The sequence below is a fragment of the Manis javanica genome, chromosome 9 (genome assembly GCF_040802235.1).
Source record: "Manis javanica isolate MJ-LG chromosome 9, MJ_LKY, whole genome shotgun sequence".
NCBI classification, from domain to species: Eukaryota; Metazoa; Chordata; class Mammalia; order Pholidota; family Manidae; genus Manis; species Manis javanica.
The window spans coordinates 87,761,480-87,774,041 of record NC_133164.1 but is presented as its reverse complement, the minus strand read 5'-3'; the positions used below and the strand labels follow the sequence as shown (position 1 = coordinate 87,774,041).

Genomic DNA, 12,562 nt, shown 5'->3' with positions numbered 1-12,562 from the left:
TATTACACTGAGAACCTATTAACCCAACCTCAAAAAACTAATAATAACAATGAAATCACTAACTCCTAATTTAGAAAACTATCACTTTTTACTAAATACCTAAGTCTCCATGGAGTAAAACTTTGGAAAATCAATTTTAGACCCATTACATAGTTTAATTTCTGAAGTACCAAGCACTTATGTCATTTGTAGGTCGGTTCCACAGAAAGGAATTAATAAAGACAATAAAATGCACATTCAGTGCATGTGAAGTTAAAAGGTGTATATTCTACATAAATTCATATAAGAAAAATTCTAATTTGAAAAATTAAAAGCCTGATATAAAAATGGAATTATTCTGGGATTACCTAGTAGTAATGCTTAGCTCTTACTATTTCAGTATCACGAATATTCATGAACATTTAAAACTTATTCTGATGTAGGCAATAGACAACTTTGTCCTACATTTATGTTTATTAAAAACTCACATAAACAAACCTGTACAAAAAATATCCCAAATCACATATCACTTTGAAACAGTAATCTTGAGACATTATTATCGCCTAGGACCCCCTCTTCCTCTTCCCCGGCCACGTCCTCTTCCTCTTCCTCTTCCTCGGCCTCTTCCTGCAACTGTAGGGAGATGAAAAAAAAGAAAAAGCAAGATAAATTCTCTTCTGTGCTAATGCTACCTGGTTACCACGAAAAGCATCTGTAGCAAAAAAACCTTTAAGTCAATTTCTCTCAAATGTGACCTCAGAATCACCTCTCCCAACATATTACCACATAGGAACAAGAACTGCTGGCCTACAGAGAAACTTTATGGTAATGTTTGTTTTCATGTGAATTTATTTACTGACAGATTCATCAAGTTTTAAAATATTTTTTCTTTGAATCATGTCTGATTTGCCACAAAATGAAATGCAAATAATCTGAACCTCACACAAGATGAAAGAGATATATCAGTGAACAGAACATGAATACCAAGTGCCAGATTCTTTGTTACTGACTAGAATCCAAGCAAGTTAATTCAAAGACTAGAAAGTATGACTCTTCAAATTCTTAAGTCATTTGATCCAACCATAACCTTGTTCTTTAATCTACATAGCAATATCCCTGCCACATGGTCATCCTAACTCCACTTGAGAATCACAGTGACAGAAAACTCACCTCCCAAATGAACTTATTTAATCTTTGGACAGCTATGAATATTACAAAAATCCTGACATGGAGTTTAAGCCAGTCACATGCTAAATTTCTATCAACTGATTATAGTCCTACCATTCAAAGCAAATAAAGTCTATGACTTCTGTTAAAACAAAGATTAACCACACTTATCTCCTAAAACTATTCATGGTAGAAAAAGAATAAAAATGGTTTATTCCCATAGAAACAAAAACGAGGCAGAGAAAACAGTCAATGAATTTTTAAATCAGAAAGTAGACCGAGGACTGTAAATGTTTAACAAAGGAAGAACACCTAAAGACCTAGGATGTTGGAAGCGTGGAGTGAGATGAAGAGGCAGGGGTCTGAAAATGGGGGGAAAAAAGGGTTGACAATTCTTATGTAGAGGAGGAGGCTGACCATTCTTCTCCATCTTGCAAAGGTACATAATGACTACTTCTCTAACAGGTAGGTAGGTAGGAGAGAAAAGGTAATATAAACCTGAAGACACTGAAGCAAAACAAAAACAAAAACAAAAACAAAAACATTTGCAATGTGGACAGCAGCAAGCAGCACAGAGCTGAGGAGGAGAGGACAGGGATTCAGTGTCTTTCCATCTATAGATTGCGCTCTGAGGTGCATTTTTTCTTTTTTAACTAAAATAGGGTGCAATAAGAAACTTGAGGGCATGTACATGTATTAGATTCATCAATTCTTCCTGAGACTTTTGTTTCAGGTATGAATGGGTCATGAAAGAAACTGTATTTCTTAGTGTGGGTGGAAGGCAAAAAAAATCTCAAAATCACTGTATTAAGTGACTGTCTACAATATATCCAACCCCTTTATCCTGCCCTACTCCTATCAATGCTGGCTGCCAGGCATATGTCTCCCAGGGTAAGTGACAGGAATCTTTTTGTGAGAAAACCAGCTCCAGAAAAGACTTACATCTAGATCCTAAAATTTCAGGTCTTCTCCATGAAGAGGCCAACTGATTTCTAAACCACCCCAAAGTGAGACCCACCAGCTGAGAAGTCTAATCTCCCTTCCCAGAACTTCCCTTTTTAGGGTCCTTATTATTAAATTAAATTAAAACCAAAGAGCAAGATACTTAAGTAAAGTCTTCAACATAAAGACCAAATAAAAGAGATTAAACAAAAAAGGAAAACGAGAGAAAACAATGCCAAGTACAGAATAAAACTTAAAAAACAAAACTACAATATCCTACCAGTTGAAATCCTATCCAATTTTTTCAATTAGGAAAAAAAAAAAACATTACACCCCTAAAACAAAAACAGGATTTTATGAAAAATCATCACAGAACAAGGAGGCTTTAAGATTAAATATATGCTAGGTTGGAAGTTTAAGGTCACGGAAATTTCCCAGAAAATAGGACCGAAAAACAAAAAGAGAAGTAGAAAAGACTTAGGAAATCATTCAGAAGACCCAGTTAGTATGAATTCCAGGAAGAAACAACAGAACAAGCAAAGAAGAAAAAACTTAAGGAAGTTATACAAGTTAATTTCTTAGCTCTAAAAGGTAAGACTATCCATATTTAAAGGGTCCACCAAGTATGCAGAACAAAATGGAGGGGAAAAAAAGGGAAGGCAAGCAAAGACCATATATATGCCAAGTCATTAGGAAATTTCAGAGTATCAGGAATAAAGAGTTACTCTTTCAATCTTTCAAAGTGTGTTGGGGCCAGCCATGCACAAAGAGACTGGAAGTAAGAATGGCACCAGTCCTTTTCATACTAACACCCAGAACTATAATAAACACTAAATGCACTAATGGCAAATGTAGGCAATTAAAAAAACCCAAAAACTATATTGTTTAAATGCTTCTAATTTGAATGGTATTAGGGTGTAAATAGACCATTCACAAAATGTTTAAAACCTTCAAACTTACCAGCTTCCCTTTTCTTAGATTTCACCTTCGGTTCAACATCCACAAGTAACGTATCCAGAGGTAAGCTGTCTGGCAGAATAAAATATCGAATGTTGTTTCCTCGAATACTCAGTGTTTCTAGCTGTACAGGTTCTCTGTTCTTCAGGGTCATCTTTACAGCTTTCAGATGCGTATTCATGCTGACATCTACGCCTAGAGGGAAAAAGAGAGCAATTATTAGCAATGGTAAGGAAGGCAACCAATTTATCTATGAAGCCACAGGAAATGCGGTAATACAAGAGTATTGTCCATTGTGCTACACTGCAAGTTTCTAATGATATAACTTAGTACAATTGGTAAATGAGGGAGTAAGGTCAGTATCAGAAATCTTTCCTCCAGAGGTTTTCCTTAGCACGCAATGTTTTGCACAGTAAGGTCTGCTTACAGATGTGAGTGCAGCAAGCCACAGAGGAACCCTGACTGGTACACATGGCTTATTTGAACTGTCCCCATGTACACTTCCTCATATCTTAGGGTTGGCAGTGCTTATTGTATCGTTCTCCCACTGTCTCCATAACTTACTTAGACTGCATTCCACCAAGCTATATTCATCTTTGTCTTAAATATAAGGTCCTCTATGTACTTTGTGCATAATACTACATGCAGTATACTATAAAAAATACTTTATGCAGCATTTTCCCTTATTACTAAGAATTTAACATGTTTTTTTTATCTGTTTCTTTTAAAAGGAGTGTTACTGATTTTCTTAATGTTCTGGTTACCAAGTTGCAGTTCTGAGTGGTCTGACTCAAACTATTTTCCCATTAAGCCACTATTTTTAGTATGAGATTTTGCAAATTAAAAGCAAGGTTTTCTAGGATCAGTATGTGGCATTCTAGTAGAAATACCTGATGATTGGAGCCTTTACCAATATATCTGAACAAAAGGGATAAAGATCCAGTTAATTCTGTCCCTAGAAAATAAAGGCCAGAAAGCATAAATTCTCTCAACTTTCCCAAAATCCATCTCAAATTTACTAATCTTATTACTCATCTTTTCTTCCTCCTTGGGGACACATCAAAGGAAGGAGAGAGAAAAAAATAAGCTTTGAGCTCTTTTTATGTTCCTGGAACTGTATGCTAAGACATTTTAATTTAATTATCAATATGATGACTAAATTGGTAGATTTATGGTAGATAGTATGATTATCACCATTGTGAAGGCTGAAACATATATTCATATAGAATGCCAGAAACTTTTAACAGTGGTTATCAACACAGGAGGGAATTTGATTTTTACTAGATTTTGCTTCCCCAATTTACTGAAAATTCCCTCTTAGAACATCATTTATTAAGGACCTACTACTATATACTAAGCAAAACTTAGCATTCATTTTATGTGTGTCCTCCATCACTAATTGAGTTCCTAAAAGGCTGGAAGAACACTTTGCTTCCTCCACACATCTAACACAAACCTCAGAAGAGAGCAGACTGTTCACATAATTTTAAAAGAACAGCAATTGTATTTCCTCAGATATGGTCACAGGCTGTATCAAAACTTTATACTGTACAGATCTCCTTTCACAACAATTAGTAGTGCAAATTCTTGCCTACTCACAAATACTGTCAATATAATACTGTATATTTTTCTTCATTTACTCATATGCTGGATCTATGCATTAAAAAATTATTTGTAAGTTTACACAAGATAATCAGAGAAGGAAATCCCATCCTCTCTCTTTAAGAACTTAACAATCTAACAGGAGACACAAAATTTAATAAAAGAAAAGACACCAACATTCCAGGCAGAGGGACACACACAGACAAAGTGTAAGTATCAGGAAAACAGAGGTCACATATAGGATAATCCAGGGAATCCAGTTTGCTCTTAACACAAGAACTTATGGTGAGTACTTCAGCCAATGAAATAATCCAGACAGAAAGAATGAGATCTGTCTAACGATAATGTTTATTTAACAACAGCAAAAAAAGAATTCTGCCCTACAATGTGGAAGAGATTAGAAAACTTGAAGTTTGTAAAGCAGTCTATCACTGTACCTGTGATTGTTCCATGGACCTGTGTTCCATTCTTTAATTCAATGGTTACAGTTTCGTGACTCAATTTCATCAAAAATCTATAAAGACAGCAGGAATAAAAAGATAAATTTCATCTTTAACATTTCAAAACATGTTGTCAAAGTGTGAAACTTCTAGAGATTGGAAATCTGCTATAGATACTATCTGCATCAGTTCCTATTAATAATATGTGTAACAATTTTAGCTTTCTCGGAAGTATAGCCTTAACATTTATGAAAGAGCACAATAATAACAATCGCAACTCTTTTGGACACTTCTGGTTCTTTAAACCATTATAGAGCTTAATCTCCAATCATGCATACAGATCCTAAAGTCATTATAAGCAACAAAACTGAAATGAAATTATATGGAGGAAGGTGGTCAAAGGTATGAACTTCAAATAATGGAAGTATTTGGGATGTAATGTACAACATGACTATAGTTGATACTGCTACGGTACACCTGAAAGTTGCTAAGAAAGTAGATCTTAAAAGATGAGATGAGAATCACAATAAAAAAAAATTACTCTTTTGTATCTGTAAGAGATGATATATGTTAACTTACTGTAATATATGTTAACTTAAGACTACTGTGGTAATCACTTAGCGATATATGTAAGTCAAGCCATTATACTGTACACCTTAAACTTAAACAGTGCTGTATGGTCAATTGTATCTTAATAAAAATGAAAGAAAAAACTAATTATAATTGGTAAGAGATTGCAAGTAAGTCTCCCCTTCTAAATCTCTCCATGTGCAGGGGATATTCTTCTAGATCATTTTATTATGCATTCATGAACGTACACATAAGGTTTGTATAAAATTGGGCCATTCTTTAATAGCTGTTACATAACTTACAGTCCTCATTTAGCAGTTTATATTCGAAACACTCATACATGCATCCCTATCACAAATCCATTTATGCAAAAATTCATCAACACTAATTGTTAGCAATCTTCTAAATTTCTGTCAATCTATCAGGGGAAAAAGGCAATTTGCCTTTCCCTTACATTTAAGGTTGATTATCTTTTCATGGATATGAAAATTTGTATTTCTTCTGTGAATTACCTATTCACATATTTTCAATTAGGTCAGATGTTTATTTTATTTTCTACCAGTTTGCCACAGCCATTCAAGTGTGTGTGAGGTTTTCCTCAGTCATAAATTTTTTTTCATTTTTATGTTAAATTTTCGAATCCTCAGAGAAGACAAGTAGTGCATCTTACTATGCTGATGGACAGTGACTGTAATGGGGTATGTGGTGGGGACTTGATAACAGGGGGGAATGTAGTAACCACAATGTTGCTCATGTGAAACCTGAGCATAAGACTGTGTATCAATGATACCTTAATTAAAAAAAAAATTGTGAATCCTTCTCAGATATATGTTCAGGAAGATGTTACCCATCCTAAGATTGCAAAAGCCTCTTATTTTCTTCTAGTTTTATATTTAGTTTTAATCCACCTGATATTCATCTCCTTTCTGAGCACCATGAGGTAGGAATCTGCCTTTATTATTTTCCCTAGTTAATAATGTTTACTGAATAATCCATCCATTCCCCACTTCATCTAGTCTTATGTTCTCTTTTTATTATGAAATATCGCACAAGAAAAAAAGTTGAAAGGTTCACAAATTACTAAATGTTGTAATTTGTGTGTGTATTCCCCCTATTCATACAACTTACACTTTTCACCTTATCACCAGTAAGTAAACTGCAGGCACTCCAGCATGCATTTTCTAATGAGGACATTCTCCCACACAACTGTATTACGACAATCTAGAAAAATGAACAATATTCCCACAAAATGATCTAATATGCAGTTCGTGTTAAAATCTCTAGTTTCTAAATATATATTTTGTATACTCTATCACAGCATCTATCAGATTGAATGGTATTATTTAAGATTACCTGTTTCTCACCCACTAGACAGTACTGCTGAAGATAACAATCACGACACCTTTATAGCCAACCCTGGACTGTAACAGGTGCTGAAATTTCTCTCAATGAACTGGTAATGTTTTATTTTACCAGACAAGAATTCTTTAATGCAGCTCTAAATTTAATTATTACTTGTATTAGCCTAGAATTTTCACCTAATAGTTTCCTTCCACTATGAAATAAAAAAATATATATATATATTAATTGTCTCACTCAGTTATAACTTTTTGGGAGTAGGCAGAATTACTGTAAAAATAAAATAGTAATCAAGAAACCTATCATATGGAAGGAAAAGTAAAACCAGAAAGGGAAAAAGGCCTCTGAAAAAAATCAAAATATATTCTAGGAAGTCCAAGGATATTTATTTACCACTATTTATTATGTGGTACTCTCTGTCCTTGGTATTGAGGATTAAAAAGGAATTAAGACAAGGCCCCCAAGGAGCTCAAATTCTAGCAGGAAAAAGACATACAAAATTAAGTAAATTTAAAATGCAATGGAGATAGGCAGAGGTTTTTTACGAGGAACATACTGCAGCATGGGTAGGAGGGAATCAAATCTTAGTGGACTTTATTCTATTAAGAGGTCTGAAAAGTTGGAAATACACAGCAAAAAGAGACAAGAGCAGAGAACAACATACAGAGAAATTATAGGTACTATCAGTGGAATATTAAACCCAAGAAAAATGAGTTGGAAGAGTTGGGCAGGTTCCTTTCATGGTGAGCCCAAGCTCTGTTGAAGAATTCGTCCAAGAGAGCTACTGAAGAGTTTTCATCAACGAAGTGGAGTACGAGGGTCACATTCACACTGGAAGACAAATTAGGTGGCTAGAGAAGTAAATAGTACAGTAATCATGACATAAGAGGAGTAAATATATCAATGAAACAGAAAAGAGTTCAGAAATAGACTCACATTTGTAATAGTCAATTTCCTATAAAAGTGTTGATGGGACTGCCCAAACAGTCCGATGGGCACAGGAAAGAAAGCCTTTTCAACAAATGAAATCCACAACAGGGATTTATATTCTGTAATAGTATGGAATAACTGGAAAACCATATTAAAAAGTGAACCTAGATCCCTAACTCACACCACTTACCAGATTAATTCAAGATAGATCACACACCTACATAAAAGTTAAAATTGTAAACTTTTCAGAGGAAAACACAGGAGAGTAACTTCTATGGTTTGAAGGCAGATGTAAGTTTGACAGTACACAGAGTGCAAGAACCATGAGAAAAAAGAGCTGGTCAATTAAGACTTCCTCAAAAGAAACTACTGCGCACCCAAAGGCAGTGTTAAGAAAATGAACCAGCAAACCACAAACTGGAAGAATTTCTACCTGACAAAGGATCAGTATGCAGGATACATAAAAAATTACAACTCAATAATATAAAGAAATAACACATAATCAATATTGAACACATATTAAAGATATAAAGAAAACACAAAGCTTATTCAATAAGCAGATGAAAAAATGCTCATGATTAGTTATTAGGAAAATATGAATCAAAGCTGTAACAGATACTACACAAGCACTAAAATGACTAAAATTAAACTGATAACAAACACTAGTGAATGCATGGAGCAATTGCAATTCTCGTATACTTTCGGTGGGAGTGTAAAACAGTACAGCCACTTGGGAAAATGGTTTGGCAGTTTGGTATTAAACTAAAGGTATACCAATGCTATACTTCAGCAACTCCACCCCTAAGTACTGATTCAAAAGAAATGAGAATGTTCCAAAGCAGTTTTAAACAAAATATGTAACTTTTAAACATACAACGGACTATTCACTAATAAAAAGAAACAAATTACTGACAGAAGTCATAATGTGGATGAATCTCAAAAATATTCTGAGTAAAAGAAATTTTACACAAAAACAATGCATTACTGCATGATTCTAAATACATGAAATTCTAGTGCAATCAATAACTAAGGTGGAAGAAACTGGTTGCCTCTTGGGGGTATGGACCAGAAGGGCTTGAGGGAACTTTCTGAGGTTTTGGTAGTGTTCCGTATCTCGAGAGGGATGTTTTACACAGATGCATACATTTTTCTAAACCAGGAAATGTACACTGAATTTCACTGTATATTTACCTCAAGAGATTGAATAAAAACCCGTGGTGGAAAAAAAAGGGAACCTAAACAGCTCAGTGGTGGCAACTGGAATGGTACAGAGAGTGTTGTGGGCTGGAGTAGACAATTAAGCCCAGGAACCAAACAGATTCAAATTATTTTCTGATGAATCCTTCACTATCTGAATTCTATTTACTGACACTTAGGTATTCAGATAACAGTATCCTTCAGTATTCAAACCCACTATTTAGGTTAAAAAATCAGAGAGAACTGGATAGTAAGAATTTCTTCCATAAGGAAGCTAAAACTGCCAAAACTTGGCAATTTTTCAGACTGTCAGGATTATCAAGAGAGAAAGAAGTCAACGACGACTCGCAGTTTGGCTAGGGTAACAGTAAGGACGATAGTACCAACTGAAGTATAGAAACAAGAAAGTCAACTGAAAAATGCAAAACACACACCCATTTTCTTGGAGCAAAATACATTACCCAGGAAGAATATCTTTAAACCAGACAAACTGATTCAAAAAAGTATTACATAATACTTTTCTATAAATGCATTCAGACTGGCAGGTGTTGAGAAACAGTGAAAATACACTTTAATTACGATGTTTTTTTCCTCCTAAGTTATAGTTTAAATAAAAACGTACTAAAAGTTAACGCTTCTCTACAAACTCCACCCTGATTTGAATAAGGGTTTTATAAATTATTTCAAACATACTAGATGTTACCTACTGTGTGTCTTTTCACCACAAAACAAAAAGCACCAACAAGGCAGTGAGTTTGCCTCAAAAAAGAAAAAAAATTCATTATCAGCACACAGAATACCAGGTACCCAATAAACTGTTTGGTCGACACCGACAATCCTTGCCTCAACAGACAAATATTTTCAGCTAAATATTTGCAACTGCTGTCCTAGTTTTTAGAAATCTCTGCTTCTATGCTCCAAGGCTTTCAGCCTCATGGAAAAACACTAAAACCCAAACTATTTGCAGGTAGTTTGGAGGGAATCACTCAAATCTTGTAAAGGAGATTCAAGTAACCCAGTTTAAACACGGAAATAAAACAGATATCGATTATCTGTGTACTCAGTCACAAATACGAAAAGTGATTCTACCCCATGTTGGGAGATTGGTCTTAAATTTGAACCTACTTTAAAAAGAAATGTAGATTGAATAATTTTAAATTTAGGGACTAGCAAACAATAAATTGAAAAATTTAGGAAATCAGAGCTCCATCCCTGATTTAAAACAATTCCGAAATGGGGTTTTCATTATTTCCAGATAAACCTCAGCAGCTTCCCTACTCGTAAAAACTGCGTTAACTTTAACTGCTTTTGCAAAATACTCGGTTTTTCTTTGTCTCCCACGTTCTCAGGGCGTGTGGACGTTATGTTGGCCGGTTCCTGAGAGCTGAGCTGGGCCAGAAAAGTAACCTAGACTAGGGCACGAGTTCTAACTCGAAATGAACATTGTTAACTAACCGAAAATAAGACCTGGCGCTACGTCTCAAAACCCTTTAGGACACTAGGTGAGAAGAAACGGTCCAGCCTGTACGTCCACATGCTGAAAGACACGCGGGACCCCGGCACCACCCGATTCGAAACCCGGGCCGAGCGCCCGCGGCGGCGCGGCTAAGCTGCGGGATGGGGAAGCGGCGGGAGCAGCGGGAGCCGGAGGGCCGTTAGCAGGCCGCGCGCGCACGCGGTTTTCGCGCCTCCTGCAGCTGCAGCAGCCCGGCCTCCCGCTCCCGGCCCACAACCGTCCCACTTGGTCACCTCCTCACCTCACTAGCTTCATCCTAGCGGCGCCGTCCCCTTTGGGTGCGAAAGAACCCCGAAACCGACAACCGAGAGACTGGGAGGATGAATGGCCGGAAACTCGTACTCCCGGAGCTCGGAGGTAAAGAGCTCGCGGAGCGCTGCGCACGCACGGCGGAAACGCCGAGGCCGCGCTGGGCCGCACTCCCTTCCGGCCGCGAGGAGCGCCACTGCGACCCCTGGCAGCTGGAGGTGTGCCTTGCGATTGCCGAGGGCGTTGAGATGGCTGAGAGGAAATTTCCTCTAAGATTTGAGAAAATTGAACCCAATTAGTAGGCACTTAGGCACCGCAGGGCGCCGTATATTATGCAATACCAAAGATACCTATGATCGCAGAGAAGCCCAAAGAACTGCTAATTCTGTTCTAACACCGGAAACCTCAGCATTACTGAATGTACCTGAGGAAAAATCACACAATTTAGTTGATTATTTTCACTTAAATTCTGGTCCCAGATCTCAAAAGAATAGCCTACAGTGTCCAGAGATCGTGTTATACTTCTGTAATATGCTTATAAACTATTTTCACACCTTTCTTCTCTCCCTCTCAAACCTTTTACCGTCCTTATCCCAAATCACTCTGCTAGTATTTCCTACTTATTTGAGACAGAAGTATCCTTCTTTTCTTCCTGTTTCAAGGGTAGAAGTATTGTTGCTCCTTTCAAAAAAGAATTCCTCTTCGTTGTAGTCAGGATCCCATCTCATTTTCTCAGGAACTGCTCTCCAGTATCCCCTTCTAACTTGAATCATTAATTTCTCCCTCTCTGCTGGATTTCTTCTGTCAGCATACAAATTTATCTTAAAACAAACTTCTCCTGTGATGCAGCTCCAGCTACTGCTGGATTTCTTGCACAGGAAAACTTGGATGAGCTGTCTGTACTTGTTTTATCACCAAACTACACTGAAATTGTTTTTCTAAAGGTCATGAAAAACCTCCAAGACAAACTCCTATCTTCATCTTAATATCTCAGCATCATTTAACACAAGCACTCCCCTTTTGAAACACCCTCCTCTCTAGGCTTCCAGGATGCCAAGCACAGCTGGTTTTATTCCTCTCCCAGTAGCTCCTTTCTCTAGGTCTCCTTAACTGCTTAATCCTCCACTGAGCCATTACATGTTGGAGTGCTGCGGGGTTTACCCTAGGTGTAGTCTCCTTATGGATATTCTCCTTTAGCCTCCCTGGGTGATCTCCAAAATCAGGGCTTTCATTTATATATCCAGTCTGGACTTCATCCCCAATCATCAGAACTCTGGTATGTTTTAAGTCAATGCTCATCACACTTTAATGGGAATAGGACTCACCTGAAGGAAACTTTACAATGAAAATTCTGATTCAGTTGGTGGAGGGGTCTGAAATTCTGCATTCCTTCAGCTGATGATGTTCCTTGACCATGGACCACAATTTGAGTAGCAAGACTGTAATGAACATTTCTGTGTTGCCTTCTCAACACCTATGCTCCCTCTTCCCGGCAATACCTATACTCTGGTGATCCTTGTGGTCCTAAGGAAGGTGACTCTACCCTGTGTCAGTCATCATATTCCATTAATTGTCCACAGTAGGCTTGGGATGTAAGCTGATCCAATCAGAAGTTTGCAGGGAATACTTTTTCCTTCCAGATGTGAATGGAGAA

The 12,562-nt window shown here is 36.9% G+C and overlaps 1 protein-coding gene across 1 annotated transcript; it reads right to left on the bottom strand.

Moving 5' to 3' along the window:
• Positions 1–434: 434 nt before the first annotated feature.
• On the bottom strand, positions 435–11,076 carry SNRPD1 (small nuclear ribonucleoprotein D1 polypeptide). The gene is made up of 4 exons (XM_017641271.3): positions 10,901–11,076; positions 5,085–5,161; positions 3,049–3,240; positions 435–612 (listed from the first exon to the last, which is right to left on the bottom strand). The coding sequence occupies exons 1-4, from the start codon at positions 10,912–10,914 to the stop codon at positions 536–538; spliced, it is 360 nt and encodes a 119-aa protein (XP_017496760.1). The 5' UTR covers positions 10,915–11,076; the 3' UTR covers positions 435–535.
• Between the last annotated feature and the right edge of the window lie 1,486 nt (positions 11,077–12,562).